The sequence below is a fragment of the Alternaria arbusti genome, assembly GCF_024043155.1.
Source record: "Alternaria arbusti strain BMP 1465 chromosome Unknown scaffold_15, whole genome shotgun sequence".
Classification (NCBI taxonomy): Eukaryota; Fungi; Ascomycota; class Dothideomycetes; order Pleosporales; family Pleosporaceae; genus Alternaria; species Alternaria arbusti.
The window spans coordinates 341,717-360,508 of NW_026249955.1; the positions used below are offsets into that span (position 1 = coordinate 341,717).

The 18,792-nt window shown below is 54.4% G+C and overlaps 8 protein-coding genes across 8 annotated transcripts; 5 read left to right on the plus strand and 3 right to left on the minus strand.

Annotated features, from left to right (window-relative positions):
• Positions 1-382: 382 nt before the first annotated feature.
• J4E86_008970 (uncharacterized protein) lies at positions 383-1,268 on the plus strand (the record flags this gene model as incomplete). The annotated part of the gene is made up of 2 exons (XM_051449478.1): positions 383-841; positions 897-1,268. The coding sequence occupies 2 exons, from the start codon at positions 383-385 to the stop codon at positions 1,266-1,268; spliced, it is 831 nt and encodes a 276-aa protein (XP_051299332.1).
• Positions 1,269-1,842: 574 nt separating this feature from the next.
• J4E86_008971 (uncharacterized protein) lies at positions 1,843-2,862 on the minus strand (the record flags this gene model as incomplete). The annotated part of the gene is made up of 3 exons (XM_051449479.1): positions 1,843-2,233; positions 2,284-2,678; positions 2,725-2,862. 3 exons carry the CDS (start codon positions 2,860-2,862, stop codon positions 1,843-1,845), a joined length of 924 nt encoding a protein of 307 aa, XP_051299333.1.
• Positions 2,863-3,656: 794 nt separating this feature from the next.
• On the plus strand, positions 3,657-4,686 carry J4E86_008972 (uncharacterized protein; the record flags this gene model as incomplete). The annotated part of the gene is made up of 2 exons (XM_051449480.1): positions 3,657-4,112; positions 4,216-4,686. 2 exons carry the CDS (start codon positions 3,657-3,659, stop codon positions 4,684-4,686), a joined length of 927 nt encoding a protein of 308 aa, XP_051299334.1.
• Positions 4,687-4,945: 259 nt separating this feature from the next.
• On the minus strand, positions 4,946-5,708 carry J4E86_008973 (uncharacterized protein; the record flags this gene model as incomplete). Its single annotated transcript, XM_051449481.1, has 3 exons — positions 4,946-5,160; positions 5,213-5,290; positions 5,351-5,708. 3 exons carry the CDS (start codon positions 5,706-5,708, stop codon positions 4,946-4,948), a joined length of 651 nt encoding a protein of 216 aa, XP_051299335.1.
• A 1,281-nt stretch (positions 5,709-6,989) lies between these two features.
• Positions 6,990-8,659, minus strand: J4E86_008974 (uncharacterized protein; the record flags this gene model as incomplete). The annotated part of the gene is made up of 3 exons (XM_051449482.1): positions 6,990-7,105; positions 7,155-8,538; positions 8,648-8,659. 3 exons carry the CDS (start codon positions 8,657-8,659, stop codon positions 6,990-6,992), a joined length of 1,512 nt encoding a protein of 503 aa, XP_051299336.1.
• An 883-nt stretch (positions 8,660-9,542) lies between these two features.
• On the plus strand, positions 9,543-10,717 carry J4E86_008975 (uncharacterized protein; the record flags this gene model as incomplete). The annotated part of the gene is made up of 2 exons (XM_051449483.1): positions 9,543-10,497; positions 10,548-10,717. The coding sequence occupies 2 exons, from the start codon at positions 9,543-9,545 to the stop codon at positions 10,715-10,717; spliced, it is 1,125 nt and encodes a 374-aa protein (XP_051299337.1).
• A 1,323-nt stretch (positions 10,718-12,040) lies between these two features.
• Positions 12,041-14,925, plus strand: J4E86_008976 (uncharacterized protein; the record flags this gene model as incomplete). The annotated part of the gene is made up of 6 exons (XM_051449484.1): positions 12,041-12,326; positions 12,378-12,675; positions 12,728-13,247; positions 13,302-13,793; positions 13,842-14,081; positions 14,182-14,925. The coding sequence occupies 6 exons, from the start codon at positions 12,041-12,043 to the stop codon at positions 14,923-14,925; spliced, it is 2,580 nt and encodes an 859-aa protein (XP_051299338.1).
• A 725-nt stretch (positions 14,926-15,650) lies between these two features.
• On the plus strand, positions 15,651-18,773 carry J4E86_008977 (uncharacterized protein; the record flags this gene model as incomplete). The annotated part of the gene is made up of 1 exon (XM_051449485.1): positions 15,651-18,773. One exon carries the CDS (start codon positions 15,651-15,653, stop codon positions 18,771-18,773), a length of 3,123 nt encoding a protein of 1,040 aa, XP_051299339.1.
• Between the last annotated feature and the right edge of the window lie 19 nt (positions 18,774-18,792).

The window sequence follows — 18,792 nt, forward strand, 5'->3', positions numbered from 1 at the left end:
GCAAGCCCCCTTCACTGGTTTTTCCTACAGTTCATTGTCTGCCAACAGAGTCTTTCGCTTTGCTTATCAGCGTTCGCTATAATATTCGGTATGTAATCACAGTCCCTCGAGCGGTTTGCGCTTTTCCCCATTCCTATTCCATTCCTACCCGGGTGCGTCCGTGGAACTTTCCGTTTGCATATTCGTTCGACAAGGTTCTATCGCGCTTTCCCCTCTCGCACTTCAATTGCGCGGATCTCATATAAACACACTTGGCGCCTCCACTTCATTTCCCTGATCACTCAGTTACTACTCTTCCTCTCCACCTGCACTCGCTAAACAATTCCCACAGTCGAGTCTCAACTTCATTCTTTCACAAGAAACCACCAGCCACACATTCAAAATGCTTGTCTCAATCATCTCTGTTCTGGCCGCGGCCACCGCTGTCGCCGCCCAAGGCACTCCCGCTCCCGTCGTAATGGGCAACCCCATAGGTGCCAAGTACGTCGGTACTCTCCCCGCCAAGGAGGGCAGCGCTCTCACCGGATCCATCGAGGCCACCACCGGCGCCGACGGCAAGGGCGTCAAGTTCCAGGTCTCCTTCGCTGGCCTTCCCGAGACTGGCGGTCCTTTCATGTACCACCTCCACGCCAAGCCTGTTCCTTCTGACGGCAACTGCACTGGTACCGGCGCTCATCTGGACCCGTACATGCGCGGCGAGGCTCCTCCCTGCGATGCCACCAAGCCTGAGACCTGCCAGACTGGTGACTTGAGCGGCAAGTACGGAAACGCTACTGAGACCACTTTCTCGGCTGAGTACACCGACTTGTACTCTGCTACTCTGCCCTCTGACCCTGCTTTCGTAAGTTTCGCTCATACCCTATAAGTTGGAAACCCAATTTGCTCATACATCACAGTTCGGCGCCCTGTCCTTCGTTGTCCACCTCAGCAACAAGACCCGTATCGGCTGCGCCAACTTCACCATGGTCTCTGCTGGCGAGGGTGAGGGCTATCCAGCTGCCTCTTCCTCTGCTGCCATGTCTTCCGCCCCAGCCATGTCCTCTGGATACGCCATGCCTCCTACCACTGCCTCATCTGGCTTCGCCATGCCATCCGGCTCGCCTGCTTACAACGCCACCAGCACTGGCATGATGTCGCCCACCACCGGCATGCTCATCCCTCCCAGTTCGGCCTCCGCCTCAGCCCCAGCTGAGTTCAGCGGCGCCGCCGTCAAGGTCGCTGGTGGCGCTGGTGCTCTGCTCGCCGCCGCTGCCGCGCTCGTCTTGTAAATGAGCAACATCCGTGCTTAGATGGGAGCATAGGTGCATCATGGAGTTTTCTTCTTTTTCTTCTTTTCAATGTCATTGATACCAGATGGGTCGCTAGATCGGCTTCATCGCTTCTTTTCGCCAGACACGCGAGGGTCCATTACTTTGGTACCCTTTTTTCGCATGTGTATAGGGTCATGTTCACGGGGTCACTTCTTCAATAATGTAGTTTGATAATGGGCTAGATATGAGAATGTCACAGATTTGCAAATACTGTTCTTGCGTCTTAGGTTGTCTCCGGTGAATGTTCTGACGTAACTTCATCAGGGCGCTTCTGTGACAATGTATATATATGTTAGCGTGCGTGAAAACACTGTGCAATATCACTCAGATTGATCAATGGGAGATGGTGACGTTGGTGACTTGCTCAATTGCAGTCGATGGCCATTTGGCTCATATTCATGTGTAGTACATGAGGGTATCATTCCCCGTCCACGTGTCAACCTCCATCTCGTATCCTACTCGTCCAAAGCTATACAGTAAAGCATGCGCAACTCGAAGTGAGAGCTGTCCAAGCCTTGGCTTTGACAGGTGGTTACTCTGAATCGCTGTCAGGAATATCGCCACGGCCAGACTTCTTGAAGCGCGGCTTGTCCTCGGCAAGCATAAGCTCTTGATCGCGCCCTTCGTATCTCTTGCCGCCGAATTTCCAGGCCACAAACTTCTCTGCGTCCTCGAACTCCTTGAAGCGGACGGTGACAATGCCCTCAGGTTCCAAGTCCCAAATCGTGACCTTGGTGACTTCGCCGATCGCCTTAGCGGGTTCCATCGTATCATCGAAGACATCGCCATAGTTATCCGGGTCGTTCTTCATCACGTCCACGTCGAACATGCCCTTGATGATGACGGTCTTCGCCCACTTGTTCTTCTTGGCCACGAAGGTTTGGGCAACCTCTTCCTCGTTGTCGGACCACTCGTTGAGCTTTCTATATCTCTATTAGTAACAGATTGAGGATAACCAGACTGGCGAACTTACCGGTTGAGCTCTTGCCTGTTACGTTCTGACGCCTTACGATCAGAACGTGTCAGCTTCGATGCCACCTTATCGCCATCCTTCTCCTTCTTGTAGTCCATGCTGGCAGGCTCAACGCGGATGTTGCCGTGCTTGGTTTCGCCAAGGCGCAGAGGGTAGTCATCCGCAAGCTTGACGGCATTGACGATCGCCTCTTTCTTGAAGTATACGATCATGGCAGTGCCGTTGAACTTGCCCTCATCATCCTTGTAAAGATTGATGCGAGGCTCGCCGTTGGCGCCCTTGTCGATCATGCCGTATCGTGAGAACTCTTCCTCGAGCTCCGTCTTCGTGGTGTCGAGCGGCAGGTTGGAGATCCAGATGGCCTTGTTTTCCATGACCTTGGCTTTCTTGTTTGTCTGTCTCATGTTAGCGATTGATCTAAACGCTTGAGACGTTACTAACCTCGGGTTCCTTCTCGGCCTTGCGCTTCTTGGTGGTCTGCGGCTCTGGCGGTGTGCGATCAGCGGGTGCCGACGGAGAGCGTGAGACAGCCTCACGACCCCCCATGAAGTCGTCTAGGTCTGTAGCGTAACTGGACATGTTGAGTTAGAATATGTCACGGCACAAGTTCGCGCCAAATGAGGTTCGGCAACAGGTTCAGCAACGGCTTCAACTGATCAAGGTGCACGTTGGTGAGACGCGCAACTTGTTGTTGTTGTGGTGGAGAGGAGCTCGAGTCGTTGGCGGCAGAAATATTGGGCGGTAAGGTCTGTTTGCGGGACAACGGGCGCTACGGCGTTGATGTTTCTCCGGTGCCGGTAGCAACAAGGGCTGTTGCCTAGCGAAGAAGAGAACTCAGGGCGCTGGGAGTGATGACAGCAGCCTTGGAGGTCGCTGTTGGAGACGCCATGGTTCGTTAGTCTTTCTGAAGGGCAAGCCTTCTAATGCCGCCATGCTCTTTCGGAGGGCGCGGATGAACCTACACAGCGCTGTGCGAGATGTATAGGAGCTCAGAGGCGAGTGAGGTTTGTTGTGCTGACCAGGTGAGGTTTGTGGAAGAGGAGGAGAGGGATGACGATGGCAGGACCGATAGAGTCGCGGAGTGGTGCATGCAGGACGCCGGCGAATTCCCGCCTAGCGCCGTCAGGGTAAGCTTTAAGCTTCGATCGCAGCAGCCTTAGCCCCGCATGTGCCGACTCAGTGATCACGGTAAAACGCCCATCCGAGGCATGCAATGTAGGACACACGAGACACTCCGTACGCAAGAGGAAACCCTCGAAGATCACTGCGCCCCACCGCCGAGTATATATAGGCGGATCATGTAGCCGCAAGATTCCAGTATTTCTCCCTGTTCCTGCTCTTGCGACTGTTGCGCACAGCAAAACTGATACACCATGTCTTTAGTCGATATCCTACTCAGACCCAATATGCGGGACCCGCTTCCTGCGCCCTCGCTGCTCGTGCAGTCTAGCAAGTCGTTCGCCGACAAGCTGAGCCTGACGACGCTTCCGTACCACGTCCACGAGATTCTCCTCGGCTTCCTGGGCTACCATCTCATCCTCCATGTCCTGTCTCCGGCCGTTTCGCGACTCGTCTGCCCGAATGTATACAAGAGCTTCAACAAGCGCACGCGACTCAACTGGGACATCCACTGGGTCTCTATGATCCAAGCGCTATTCATCTGCGCCGCTGCGCTGTGGGTCATCTTCAAGGATGAGCAGAGACACGAGATGGACTGGAGGGGCAGACTGTGGGGATATACGCCAGCTAGCGGTATGGTGCAGGGATTCGCAGCTGGGTACTTCCTATGGGATCTCCAAGTGTCCGCGCAATACATCAACATTGCTGGCGTAAGCTCTTTGATCCATGCGATCGGTGCTTTGGCCGTGACCTGCATTGGATTCGTAAGCTCTTTGCTTCTCCAAGGTACCGCACATACTGACTGTCTTCTAGAAACCCTTCGGAAACTACTATGGCCTATCCTTCGTCCTCTACGAACTCTCCACCCCGTTCCTCAACGTCCACTGGTTTTGCGACAAGCTCGGAATGACTGGCTCAAAGCTCCAGCTCTACAACGGCATCGCCCTCCTCGTTACCTTCTTCGGCTGTCGCATCGTCTGGGGTTCATACCAGTCTGTCATGATCTACTCGGACATCTACAAGGCGCTCACTATGCCCAAGCCCGAACTCATGAGCTCTCTGCTCGAGGCCCAGAAGTGCGACGGAACCTCCAACAGCAGCATGGGTCTCGATGGACCTGGAAACTGCACAGCTGGCGAGCTGCCCATGTGGCTGGTCTGTGTATACTTGGTGGGCAACACGGCGTTGAGCATGCTCAACTTCTTCTGGTTCTCGCAGATGATCAAGGCTGTTAGGAAGAGGTTTGTACCTGCCGAGGAGACCAAGGCCAAGAAGAGCCAATAAGCGTCCTTCTTGACGAATGATGGGATGGGATCAAGAATGCGCAAGTGTCTGGAATGGCGTTCTTGGAGTCGCAGGATGAATGTAATGGATGGACAGGGAAAGAGTGATGATACCCAGCGTTCTTTGAACAGTTTCTCAAAGTTGATGATACTGAATATGAATTATGCGCTTCAACAGCAGCAATGACGAGCTCGACGATTCTGATATATCCACCCATCCATGCCAAGAACGAATCGAATGAAATACTCCCCATGACCTCTCATAACTTCGCACTCGCAGTACCCATTTTCTCCACCTCCTCCCTCAACACCCTCCTCATCTCCCCCGCCATCTTAGCCCCCTCCTCATCATCCAAATCATCCCTCTGACCCCGTCCAAACATAGTCCAACTCTTATTCTTGATCTCCGGCATCGTCTCCGGACGCGGGATGATGTGGAAATGTACATGAGGTACTACTTGTGCTGCACGTGCTCCTGCAAGTACATATTAGAATACGAGGAGATGGAAAAGAAGCAAGAAACATACCGTTATTCTGCACGATATTGTAATCCGTCACGCCCGTTACTTTAGCCACCGTCCGTGCTAGTATCGGTAACCAGAAACCTAGTCACATAGTCAGTATATCACTCTTCTTCTACCCAAAAGATTCGTTTCCTAACGTACCAATCTCCCTACTCTCCACAGCCTCCATATCCGCAACCTTGACCTTATGCTGACGCGTAGTAACAAGCAAATGGCCTCCCGTCATCGGCAAGATATCCAGAAAAGCAACGACATCCCTACTCCTCAGCACCACAAAACTACTCGGACTCGTTTTCTCTGGATCGCTCTCCTCCTCTTTTGGTATACTCTCTTTTAACAAGTCTTGTTCTAGGGTACTGCTGCTCTTCCATAGAGAGGGAGTGGGCGGTGGACTGCTCGGGGAAATAGACGAGGGTGATGATGAGGGGAAGGGGAAGGCGGCGGCGATGGTGCAGAAGGGGCAGGTTTGGGGTGGGTAGTGGAGGTCCGTTTCTTGCATGGCTGCGTTGGTGGGAGTGTTGGTTGGTTGCTAGGAGCGTTGGTTGTGCTGGTTTGTGGGGATGTAGTAGTCGGAACGGTGAATAGTAATTGATGGATGTTGATGATAATTGATGAACGGGTGCTGACGATGCCGTTTGTTGATATGGATATTCACGTCTTGTTCCGGTAGGTAGGTGAAGGGCCGGTAACGCTGTCCAGATAACGCAGGTGCAAGTCGTTGTGGCAGCACAATTCACAACCTCCACTAACTCAAACGTCTTCAAAATCGAACAAAAAAGACGACGAAAGATAAAAACGATAATCAGGGTCTTCCCCGTATTGATGATCGATCAACACGCAATCAACGCGCAAAGCTGTGGTCGCAGTGCATCCAGGTGAGCTCCGTATTCAGATTAGCGCCGATGTCGACGTGAATTGCCGAGGCACATTGATCGCGGGAACGCGACATGGCCGGGCTGGGCTGGGCACGTCTGCATCGCGATCGTGGAGCGGCAACGCGGGCGCGTGTTGGTGTCAATGCACGCAGAACGCGAGAAAGCAAGGAAAATGTGGCGTCTGAACACGGTCGTGACGTATCGTGTATTTTACGAGTCTTCGACGCGCGACGCGATGCGCTTCTTCGTGTTTAGGTGTGGGTCTTTGCATGAGATGGCTGGGGAAGGATGGCTAACAGCATGTATGGCATCATCGTGCAATGTCAGAGTAAAGTCACGTCACGTCAGACGAAAGCGAGGCTCATTGAAATTTCTGTCTCCATTTGACGCGAAACAGTGCGTTTTCAGACTATTCATACACTCTGAGAGCTGCCTCACATTTGCTATCCCAATGACCCATATTTCCCACAGACACCACATGCAGATCCACCAAGGAATAGCCTCTCCCATATCACACCATTCATGGTATATCGATCGCTAATGCTATGAGCGAGTATCCAGAGCCGCTACAGAGAAATGAAGTTAAGAGTGATGTGAAAAGGCAAGCACCCTTGATTTGCGCCTCCGTGCATGGGGGATGAACTCCTGCGACTCCATGTTCCAAAACAAGACAAGAGAAACCATAACAGAATTGTGCAACCAACTTGCATCCCATGTATTAACGCCGACCGGAAGATGGTATTAGCCAAATTGTAAACATGAAGGGGTTGGCTTGGATGCAATCGTAAATTTTGCTCCCGGTCGAACCGAACATCGTCATCCGCTGCTCAGTGAGCATGGCGGTAATGAATAGCTTTGCGACTCCTGAGCCAAAGACCGGGAGTGCCTAAAGAAGGAGAACAGTCTTAGCGCTGGCTCTTGGTCTTGGAGGGGACAATGGCGGCCTCCTCCTCCTCTTCTTGGAGCGCGTTACCGTAGGCAGCGACGTAGTCCTTTGCCCACTTGCGTAGAACGATGGATGCTGGTGAATGTTAGTTGTGAACGACAGACTGGAGTATGCGATGACTTACCCTTCAAGAACTTCTTGCTAGCATACTTCTTAAAGAAGGCCTCGTGAATGACAGGGCTGGAGAGGTAGTCGATCATCAGCTGCAGGACAGGCTGGATCTCCTCCTCGCTGTAGCCGGCGTAGTGTGTGAGGGTCTCGTCCCAAGGGCCACGCTCGAGGACGAGGCGGGCAAGGTACATGGCAGCGGCAGCGACTTGGCTGGGGGGGTAGGCGAGGAAGCGGTGATCCAGGCAGCCGATCTCGAGGAGGTACTTGCCCAGTGTGCGGGTCTGGATGTCGTAGTTGTCGGCCTTTGATATCCGGCGGAGGAAGTTCATGGGGTTGGGGTAGCTCAGGTCGTAGTTGAGGGCAGCGAGGACGAAACGCTCGGCGCTGAGGATCTCCTCCTCGGTGAAGCCATCATCGGCGACGTGACGGAAGTTCTGGACGTGGGGAGAGAGGACCTCCTCGTACTTGGACGCGATGAACATGGCGGTGACACCAACCAACTGAAGACGGTCAAGCTGGACGATCTTGGCTGAGAGGAAGCGGTCGATGATGTTGACAGCAAGGAAGAGAGTCTCCGGGAGGAGGCGGAAGCGAGTGTGAACTTCGAGTAACCAGTCGACGAGAATACCGCGCATCTTCCACTCAAGCTCAGTCTGGGACTCCATATAGTCCGGGTTGGCCATGGTCGCAATCTCTAGCTCCTTGAGGTACTCAAAGATCTCAACAACGTACTCGGAAACCATCAATGGGTCATCGACGTCCTCCTTGTCTAGGTCTGGGCCCTTGTAGAAGACCTCTGTGATGGGCTCGAGCTCCTTCTTGGTGCCGTTGGCAGCCTTGGTGTCCTTCTCCTCGGTAACGTTCTCCTCTGGGACAACGTTCTCAGCCTCCTCTTCATCTTCCTCCTTGAGCTCCTCCTCGGGGTCCTCTTCCTTGACGGTCTTGGTAATTTGCATTCGCTTCTTGGCTGGTTGGCCGGCGATACCGTTGCCGCTGGCACCGCGCTTCTTCACCTCGGATGACGCGAGGTTCTTCTCCTTGGGTTCTAACATGGAACGCGTCGAGTTGGCCCGCGATGGCTTCTTGATGCCGGTGGGCTGTGCTGCTTTGGAGACTGCGCCCTTGGTGGCCAGGACCTTCTTTCCATCCTTCGCGACAGCACCGAGGCCATCGGTCTTGGTGACATTGCTGACGTCACCGAGGGCAGCACGCTTACGCGTGGCAGCACCGTTCGCGCCTAGAGTAGCAGTAGACTTCTTCGCCTGGAGAGTCTTCTTGGGCACGTCGGCAGCAGACTCGTTGGCGCCGAGGTTGGCGGCCTTTGCACGCGTCAAGCGTGTCGTAGCCGCGTTCTCATCGTTCTCGTTGGTGACGGCGCGCTGCCTGAGAGATCGAGCCTGTAACACGCGTTAGTAGAGTGAATCGTGATGGACGTGTTGCTTCGCGCCGATGGGAGATGGGACGAGAGCAGGTGGGACGAGAGCAGGTGAAAGGGCGACGACGTACAGCGGGAGGCATTGCAAGCAATATTATGTATGCTGATCAAGGCTAGAGAGGTATCCTGGTGCTGAGTATATCTGGAGAGTGGAATGGCGGCTGTAGGACTTGTTTTGATACACTGTTTTGAGGTGTCAGCAGAGCTCGGTGAAGCTTGAAAAAGCGCGCGTAGAGGCTGCCAACGCGGGAGCATCAAGAGCCGCGGTGTGCATGCAGCGATGTCGCATACAGAACCACGGTTGATGCTCGCGAAAGCTGGCCGGACTGACACGCCCGATGGGGTGCGGCAGCGACGGTGACGTGACGGGCGAGAGAGACGAACCCTTGGAGCGCTCGGTGCGTGGTAATTGAGTGGACAGGGTAAAGGTCCAGCTGCAATTAATCGTGAGAGGGAGTGTGGAGGATGGGGGAGGGCGAGAGAGGATGTGCACCAAGGTGTGTTGTGGGTAGGAAGAGAGGTATGTTGTGTGTTTTGAGCGAGGGCAGGCTAGCTTGGCTTCCACGTCCCACGCGCCAAAATCGCATTCGAGGCTGGCAGAGGGCAACAGTGCACGCCCCACAGGCGCGTCAGTGGACTTACCAGAGATGACACCAGGCCCCAACGCGTAAACTTTGCCCGTGCAGTAAGATGGGTCGCGGGCGAGCAGCTGGGCTGTGAGATGGGGGTTCTGGCAAGTGCAGCGTAAAGATGGCGAAGACGACGAGCGTGTTGTGGTGGGCGAGGAAGCAGACACACGTTGTTGCTGGGACATCGCGCCCTGCCTGCCCGACCCACCCGGGCCGGCCTAGCCAATTGCGGCGGGTTTGAGAATTATTCGTGACATGACGAGCAGCTGCACGCCATCCAGCCGGCGTCCATTGCACCAGCGTGAAGCATCCAGCGTCCCCAGCTGCACTCCCAGATATGCTGCAGCCGCGGATATGTCGTTTCCAGCCCTCGCGACTGGGCCGGGCGCTGCTGTCTGCCCGCACCTACGCACAGGTCCAGGCCATCGACCTTAAACCTCCCCCAGCGATACAGCCTACCGTGGCTGCCGACGCCGGAGTACTGAAACAGGAAGGCTCGCGCAAGGAGAAGTTTATCCCTCTGCGCACATACAAGCCTCGCACGCCTGGTCTGCGCCATCTCAAGCGACCCGTCAACGACCACCTGTGGAAGGGACGACCGCACCTGAAGCTCACCATCGAACGGAAGGGGCAGCATCTCGGAGGAAGGAACAACACAGGACGGGTCACGGTCAGACACAGAGGTGGTGGCCACAAGAGGAGGATACGCATCGTCGACTACAAGCGATACCTACCCGGCAAGCATGTGGTGGAGCGGATAGAGTACGACCCCAACCGGAGCTCGCATCTGGCCCTCATCACCCGCGTGGCTACTGGAGAGAAGTCGTACATCATCGCCGCAGATGGCATGAGGGCGGGCGATGAGGTCGAGAGCTACAGGACAGGTATTCCCAAGGACCTGATTGACAGCATGGGTGGTGGCATTGATCCCGGTATGCTGGCCGCGAAGACAGCCGCACGTGGAAACTGCCTTCCTATCCACATGGTGCCCCTCGGTTCGCAGGTATACAACGTTGGTACCAAGACAAAAGGTGGGGGTGTCTTCTGTCGCAGTGCCGGTACATACGCCATCATCGTGAACAAGGAGGAGGTGGAAAAGGGCAACAACTCAGAGATCAAGCACGTTATCATCCGCTTGATGAGCGGTGAAATCCGCAAAGTCAGCGCAGACGCATGCTGCACTATTGGCGTTGCCAGCAACCCGCAATCACACTTCACATCACTCGGAAAGGCCGGACGTTCACGGTGGCTCGGAAAGCGACCAGAGGTCCGTGGTCTCGCCATGAACGCAGGTCAGTTCTCGAATCATTCACATCAGTTGCAGTCTTCTAACATGTCGCAGCCGATCATCCCCACGGTGGTGGTCGTGGTAAATCAAAGGGTAACGTGCACCCCGTCAGTCCGTGGGGCACTCCAGCAAAGGGAGGTTACAAAACGAGGCACAAGAGGAACAAGCACACATTCCTCGTCCAAGATAAACCCCGCAACCAAGGAAAGCGGAGGGCGAGGTAGGGTGGCCGCCGGTGTACTATATGCTCAAGATGCAGCTGTACCATATACTGTAGTCGCATGCCATGCCGTCTACCAATATACATCAGTACTCACCCAGTTGCGTTTCGACATGTTTGCACAACAGCAGCAAATGCATAATGTTAGCTGTGCTGTCTAGACTCCAGCTGGTCTGGCTACCCCAGTGCTTTACCGATACCCCATCATGCGCATCGCACAACCAAACGTGCATCCCCTGTTCAAGCAATTCGGCATCATCTGCTCGAATTTCGCCTTCATCAAATACTCGAGGCTCGGGGACTCTCTCGGTCGCATCTGAGGTCCTGACGTGTGCCAGCAGAGTCCAAGCTCGGGGGTCGGAACTTTGGACGTTGCGGCTCTTCTGCAATCTCACGACCACGGCTTCCTGGGCATGCATAGATCACTTGGCTGCTTGTGGCCTGGGCAGAACCAGATCTCCTGCCACGAGCTCATCAAGTCGTGTAATGAACAGTAGGTGGCATCATTATTTAACTTTGAGCATTCTTATCTCTGCGCGCACCGTTCAAGTACGTGAACTCATGATTACTACTGGTGTGACCGTTGACAGGCCGACACCTGGTCTCCATGTTTGGGTTGATGACACAAGACGCTGCGCGTAGATCGGTCGCATTTTGATCCATCTTGGGCTGGACTACTGCCCCACCATGCCGCTCTGGCGAAGCTGCATACAGCACCTTGCAGCCACGAAACAACCACATGTACAACAGGGCACGCAAAGAAACACCATGGGCTCCAGCGTAGCTATCAGGACCTAGAGAGCAAACTCTCTGTATCAGTAATCGTCTATGTAGCTGCGAACTTACGGTAGGGGGTCCTTGCTGGCAATCCCAAGACTCGGGAGATCCGCCATAATTAGTCCATATGCTCGACGTTGCACATCACCTCACGCTTAAGGCAACACGCATTGCGCGGACGGCCTTGCAGGTGAGACCAGGTACATGAGCGTAGCTCAGCCATGGCCTGTTCTACACCCAATAGCACATGCACTTCTAACATCCTACTCTGACACCCACCTTAGAGGCATAACGCGCTCTTAGTGCTGATCAACCGCTGGTGCCTACCCGCGCGCATTCGAGACTCCGAGGTCTTCACCGACACCGACGCTTAGAGCGACCGTTAAACTGCCGACGTAGCTTCGATTAAGATCTCGCAATCAACCGGAAATCGTGGCTTGACAGAGGACCCTCATCCGTTTGAGCCGTGCTTACGCGGGGGCGGTTCGTCTGAGCCAACGTGGATCCAAGACTCCTCCTGGACTGCCAAAGACCAGCAAGATTCGCCAACATGGCTTCCAACGGATCCGAATCGCCAGACGAGTCGTTCTTCAACGACCTCTCCCAACAAGCGCAAGACCCGAATGCTACCAACAGTCAGGAAACGCAACAGGATGGATCAAGCAAGGTCAAGAGGATTGCCTGTGTTCTGTGTAGGAAGCGGAAGTTGCGATGCGACGGCACCCGGCCAACATGTTCGACCTGTAAACGTCTGAACCACGATTGTGCATACGACGAAGTACGCAAGAAAAGTGGACCCAAGCGCGGCTACGTCAAGCTGCTCGAACAACGGCTGCGTAAGTTGCGCATACTTCTGCTGGTGGATGGTACTGACTCATGGGATACAGAGCAAGTCGAGACCCTCCTCAAGACACAAGACACGACCGACTCGAGCAAGGACGCCCCGCGCCAGGACGCCGCTTCCGCATACGTCGCGAACACTGTAAATCAATCGCTGCCGAATTCTGGAGATGTGCCCAACACAACAGGCCATATTGAAGCGGCCGGTCGGCCCGGGATTACTGGAGCAAGTCCATTTCAGAATGTCGGTATACCAGGGAACGACGCGGGGCGGGAGACCTCGTGGGAGATGATAGGGCTTGGGCTCGAGGAACCTTTACCTCCCCAAGAAATCATGGACGATTTGTACGAGCAGAACCTGGCCCGTAGCATGGTGGTTGCGCTGACGCTATTCCAGATATCAAATATACTTCTCCAAGATCCATCTCACACTGCCCGTCATACACAGACCACGGTTTATGGCCGCACTGAACCTTTCTCCTCAAGCGCGCCCGCCGGTTTGTTTGCGATACATCATGTGGACCCTAGCCGCTTCCATCACAGACAAGTACGAGGCGTTACAAGAACATTTCTATCAACGTGCTAGGAAATATGCGCAGATGGATGAGATGAGAGGCCACGGAGAGTCGACCATCACCCTTGCGCATTGCCAGACATGGGTTTTGATGGCTACGTACGAGTTCAGACAGATGTACTTCCCAAGAGCCTGGATGTCATCCGGGAGAGGTTCAAGACTAGCCCAGATGATGCAGCTGCATCGCCTGGACGGAGTTGGACTAGATGTAAAGCAATGCCTGGCTCCACCCAAGGATTGGACCGAGCGTGAGGAACGGCGGAGAACCTTTTGGCTAACCTTTTGCATTGATCGATACGCGAGTATTGGAACTGGCTGGCCCATGACCTACGATGAGAAAGACGTAAGGACAGACTTCTCGTGCTCATACTACTGCAAAGCCTGACTGTTTTCTTAGATCATGACAAACCTACCAGCAAGCGAAGAAGCATTTGAAAAGAGTAAACCGATGGATACTGGATCACTGGACCAAATCTTGAATCCTAATGGCGTGCAAAACCTTCAAGCACTCGGCGGTATCGTCCTGACAGCTGCGATGTTTGGCCGCAATTTGCTTCACTTACATCGACCAATGCCAGATGACAATGACGAAGACATCAATGGCGGCTTCTGGAACCGACATCGAAACATCGAGCGTATACTTCTGCAGACATCGCTGAGTCTGCCGGATAATATTCGTCTACCAACTGGTATAGCCGACCCCAACGTGGTGTTCACGAACATGTGCATACATACGTCGGCAATATGTCTTCACCAAGCAGCCATCTTCAAAGCAGACAAATACCGGCTACCAGCAAGTGTCAGCAATGAAAGCAAGATTCGGTGCGTAACAGCAGCAGCAGAGATTGCTTCTATCATGCGTATGATCAGTCATATGGACCTTGGTTCAGTAAGTCTTTAGTCACGGCCAACGATTGGCGTTTACTGATTTGAGCAGATGAACCCGTTTATATCCTTCTGTATTTACGTGGCAGCGAGGGTTTTCGTCCAGTACCTCAAGACGCGGCCAAAGGACCAACAGATGACCTCCTCGCTACAATTCCTCCTGCAGGCGATGGAAGCTCTTCGACGGAAGAACCCACTCACAGAGTCGTTCTTAGTGCAGTTAGATCTTGATCTAGAGGGTGCAGGTCTACAGGGCATGCGTCATCAGCCATACACGCAGCCTGCGCGCAAAGTGAGTCAAACCCCAGAGGTGCTCCAGGGACACAGTGAAACGATTGGGAGTCGATCAAGTCAGAGTTATCCCAAGTAAGTTACTAATTCCTGACCCATAGCCTACCATCATTTCGATCCATTCTGATCCGCAAATCAACTGCAGTCCGTTAATCAATATACGCGAACCGAATCAACCTGCCACAGCCGCCAACACGTTTGGAAACGGCAATCCGATCACGCCGGCACCGACTTCCAATACGCAATACTCGAGCAACATACCTGGTCCGCCATTTCATCTCCACAACATCAATAGTATCGACATGAGCGCGCAGAACCAGGCCTACTTACCGTCTCAATTTGAGTCGAACAGAGGTTTCGGCACCACTGCAGCTCAAGCGTTCACGCCCGCCGGCGGTTTCGCTTTCCACGATAATGAGATGGACCTCTCCGGAGGTGATAGAGACGTCGACCGGCCTAGCCCAGCAACAATGAGCTCACAATCAAGAGGTGGCTCAACATCGCAATCTTCTTACTCGCCAGGCCAGCCACTCGAACACAACATCCCATACCGGGCATCTCCAAAGATGACAGGACCAGGCTCCGGCACCGTCTTTCCAGACCTCGCAGCTAATGGCGGAACGTTTCCAACAAATGGCTTCAATCTACCCAACAACATGGGCAATGAAGCTTATACTGATGGCTTTGTAATGGGTAACGAATGGGAATATGCAGCTTTGAACGCGGGAACAGGCCTGACGCCCATGGCAGACGCGTCCTGGGATTCGATGTTGGAAAGCGTTACGATGGGATGGGATTCAGTTGGCCCTGGGCATGAGAATCAACCGAAAGCTGCCGGGATATGATGGGATTTGTTGTTTGGGGGATGTGTACATTGAAATAGCAGGATACCCACTTTCGCTTTAGTTGGATTTGGTGTTAAGGCTGATGACATGGGTGGGCTCGACTTTTAGGTCACGCACACATTGGCTTCGCGTGCTTTCTGGTAAATCGCCTGCCGACGGTTTTAGATGACGTAGTGCTATCTACGCATTATAGAGGGCGGATAGAACGAACGTTGTATACTATCATGTAAAAACAACACTGCAACTGGCATACCCAGGTATCATCCTGGGTCCTTGTGACATTCCCCCGGATCCGTGCACGCGGCTAGACATGTACATCGACGGAACCACCTCGGATCGAAATTGCGAACGCGTTGACAGATGTCATTATCGAGGCGAACTCGTTGTTTTTGAAGCTAACATATCATATCGATTGCAATCGATACTTAGCCATGCTCTCGATGAAAGGACCCTGAAGATCCGGGGATAATGAGGCTTGCAGGGATGGGGGCGGTCTGCGTCACACCTGCAGTTGCTGGGCAACCGGATCGAGAAGCTACGTGCAGCATCGCAACCACATCACCACCGCTTTTTCGCTGCGTCGGGTCGTACAATTAATCTTCACTTCTTCACATATCGTTCTCTATCCCTGTTTCTCTGGGCAAAAACGCTGGCACTCCCGACTGGTGCACCGACAACCGTACAGCAAACAGAGCAGTAAACACCGAGGCCGACGTATATTCGCGATGTTCACGTCGAAGGAGAGGGAAGGTGCTGCGTCACCAGGGCCTGGAGCCTACTATTCGCCGTCCCAAATGAGTAAGAAATATAGCGATGCCTTCGCACCTGCCATACTGACGATTGGCATAGAGAGCTATCTTCAAGACCTTCGCACAAACCGCCCCGCTCGTCCCACCGGAGCTCGACCTGCTCCTGCACACTTCAACACATGGTCGAATAGATCCAGCAACCGAATGTCCGACTCGACTGCCATCTCCTCCCTACAGCGTACTTTCACAGACCCTGTCGTCGACGCCGATGCACGTCCCGCTTCCTCGCACGAACCGAAGTCGCATACCCGAACAACCTCCAAAGCGAGCCTAGATGGAGTCGTAGCCAGTGTTGGAAGGCCACTAGTGCAGCCACCACGCGGGCGGGAGACATCACGATCTTCGTCACGATCGCGCACACCCAGCGTGCAATACCGCGAGAGGGAACAGCGCCAGGCAGAGCAGGACGAGGCACGGGCTATACGCGTGGCCATGGAGGACTTGGAACTTGCAAAGGAGGAGGGCAAGATATTCGAGGCCGCACGAGATGAAGCCGTCGAATTGGTCTGGAAGCATTGCAATCCCCATGCGGCCGCGGCCAGTCCGACCAAACCGTATGCATACCCGGGTCTGGCCAGGAAGAACAGCGCGCAGAGGAGTCGGAGCGTCGAGCCGAAGGATCAGGATCTGCAACGGGCCAATTCTAAACTGCGGAAGCGACATTCGATGGGGAGTGCCGCGTCAGGGAGCCGGAGTAGCAGCTTGCAGAGCAACGGCCGCGCAGGCGATGCCGATACATCAGCTGCTGGAATCGCGTCGCCTACCAAGAGCAGCTTTGGCATTATCAAGGGTAAGAACGGCGAGTCACCAGCATTAGCCAAAGCCATCTCAGACCTTCCAGACTTCAAGCAACGACGAAGAAGCAGCGGACCCCGTCGAACCATCAGCGGTAGTCTTTTCTCCAACCCGAACGACCAGATATACGAAGAACCCGAAGAGGAAGCACCGCCTGCTCCTAAACCCACCCCCGCCGCCGAACCACCCAAGACCGAAAAACTACCACTAGGCATACGGCGCAATCCCTTTATGCGTTTCCAATCAATCAAGGGGAACCCACTGGTGAGGTCCAGCACGGATCCTGCCATCGCGACGAAGCGTTTCGACCGCTATGAGATACAGAAGAACCCACCGACCCAATCGAGAAATGCAGCGTATACCCTGAACTCGGCAGAATCGAAGCCAGCAGAAGATGTCAAGGCGGACGTGGAGAATGTTCCCGAGGTGAAGATGAAGGATGGCAAGGAGATCAGGAGCGACGAGCTGCGTGCTGCTACAGGCTTTCGTCTAAAGGACCGTAGTGCGAAGCTACCTACTCCTACAGCTGTCTCAGATGCTCCAGGACGACCGATCGTTTCTTTCCAGAAGAACTGGAATGTGATTGAAATGAAGGAAGAGATATCTGCTGCACCCGATCTGGCACCAAAACCTTTGAACACAACCAAATCTGGCCCGCCGCCACTGGAGCACGCCGCAACTGAGCCTGTCGTACCTACTATCAGTCTCGCACCAGAAGTGCCCAAACGAAACATCACCCCAAGACCGCAAGTTCCAGAGATCAACGTTCCTTCCGAGCCTAAAACCAGCCTCGCACCGGACGTACCAGAACGAAGCACAACTCCAAGACCGCCTGTGGCTCCAGAGGCTAACAGCTCGTCTGGTTCCGCGCCCGCACCCGGACGGTTCAACCTGAAAAACAAACCTACCATCAACATCTACGAGGACCCTCCAGCCCAAACGAGACCTCTGCCGCTCACCAGCTCGCTAAGGAAAGCCAATATACCAACTCGTCCTTCTGCTGCTCCTCTGCCTAGTATCAATGTATCTGACTCAGCGCCTGCGCGTTCGAGGACGACACCAGCGCCGCCAGTTCCTTCTATTTCCGTGTCCGAGACCCCGTCGATTTCGGCCAGGAAGAACATGTTCAACCGTGGCCCCTACGTTCCGCCAACGAGTGCTACGCCGCCTATTCCCAGCATATCAGTCAGCGAGACTCCAACACCGAGACGAGGCTCTACAACACCTTCAATCTCTGTAACACCGGAAGTCCCTTCGATATCCGTTAGCGAATCACCGGCGCCAAACCGTGGATCAAGAGGCAACGCTCCACCAATTCCCAGCATCTCTGTGAGCGAGACGCCCGCGCTGAGAAGGGGAGCGACTGCACCATCTATCAACGTGACTCCTGACATTCCGACCATATCCGTCAATGAGACCCCAGCTCCGACTCGCGGACGCAACAGCAATGTACCTTCGATCAACGTCAACCCTTCAGTGCCTTCGATCAACGTCAACACACCCAAAGGCTTCGGCCCAGCCGCGTCAACACGACCACTGCCAGTTCCAAACGCCCAAAACAAGTCTCACAGCTACAACGGCACAGCCACCCCTCGCACCCACTGGACCCCAACCACCGTCCGCACCGGCGCTCTCTGCGCCCAATGCGCCCTCCCCATCGCCGGCCGCATCGTCTCCGCCTCTGGCGCGCGCTTCCACCCGGAATGCTTCGCCTGCTACCAATGCGGCGAGCACCTCGAATGCGTAGCCTTCTACCCGGAACCCTCCAACAAACACGCCGAACGCGTCTCGCGCATCCGCGCCCGCCTCTCCGGCGCCGACATCCCGTACCTGCCTTCGCACCCCACCGCAGACTCCATGGCGCGCCTCGAGCACGACGACGGCACAGACGAAACGCCCCGCTTCTACTGCCACCTCGATTTCCACGAGCTGTTCTCGCCCCGCTGCAAGAGCTGCAAGACGCCTATTGAAGGCGAGGTTATTGTGGCTTGTGGTGCGGAGTGGCACGCTGGTCACTTTTTCTGTGCTCAGTGTGGCGATCCGTTTGATAGCAACACGCCGTTTGTAGAGAAGGATGGGTATGCTTGGTGTGTTAATTGTCATACGCATCGGTATAGTACGAAGTGTAAGGGGTGTAGGAAACCGGTTACCGATACGGTTGTCAAGGCACTGGGGGCGGAGTGGCATGTGGGGTGCTTTGTTTGCGTTGTAAGTCTTGCCGGTCTTGTTCTTAGTGTGAAGTGACGTTTTTGCTAACTTGTGT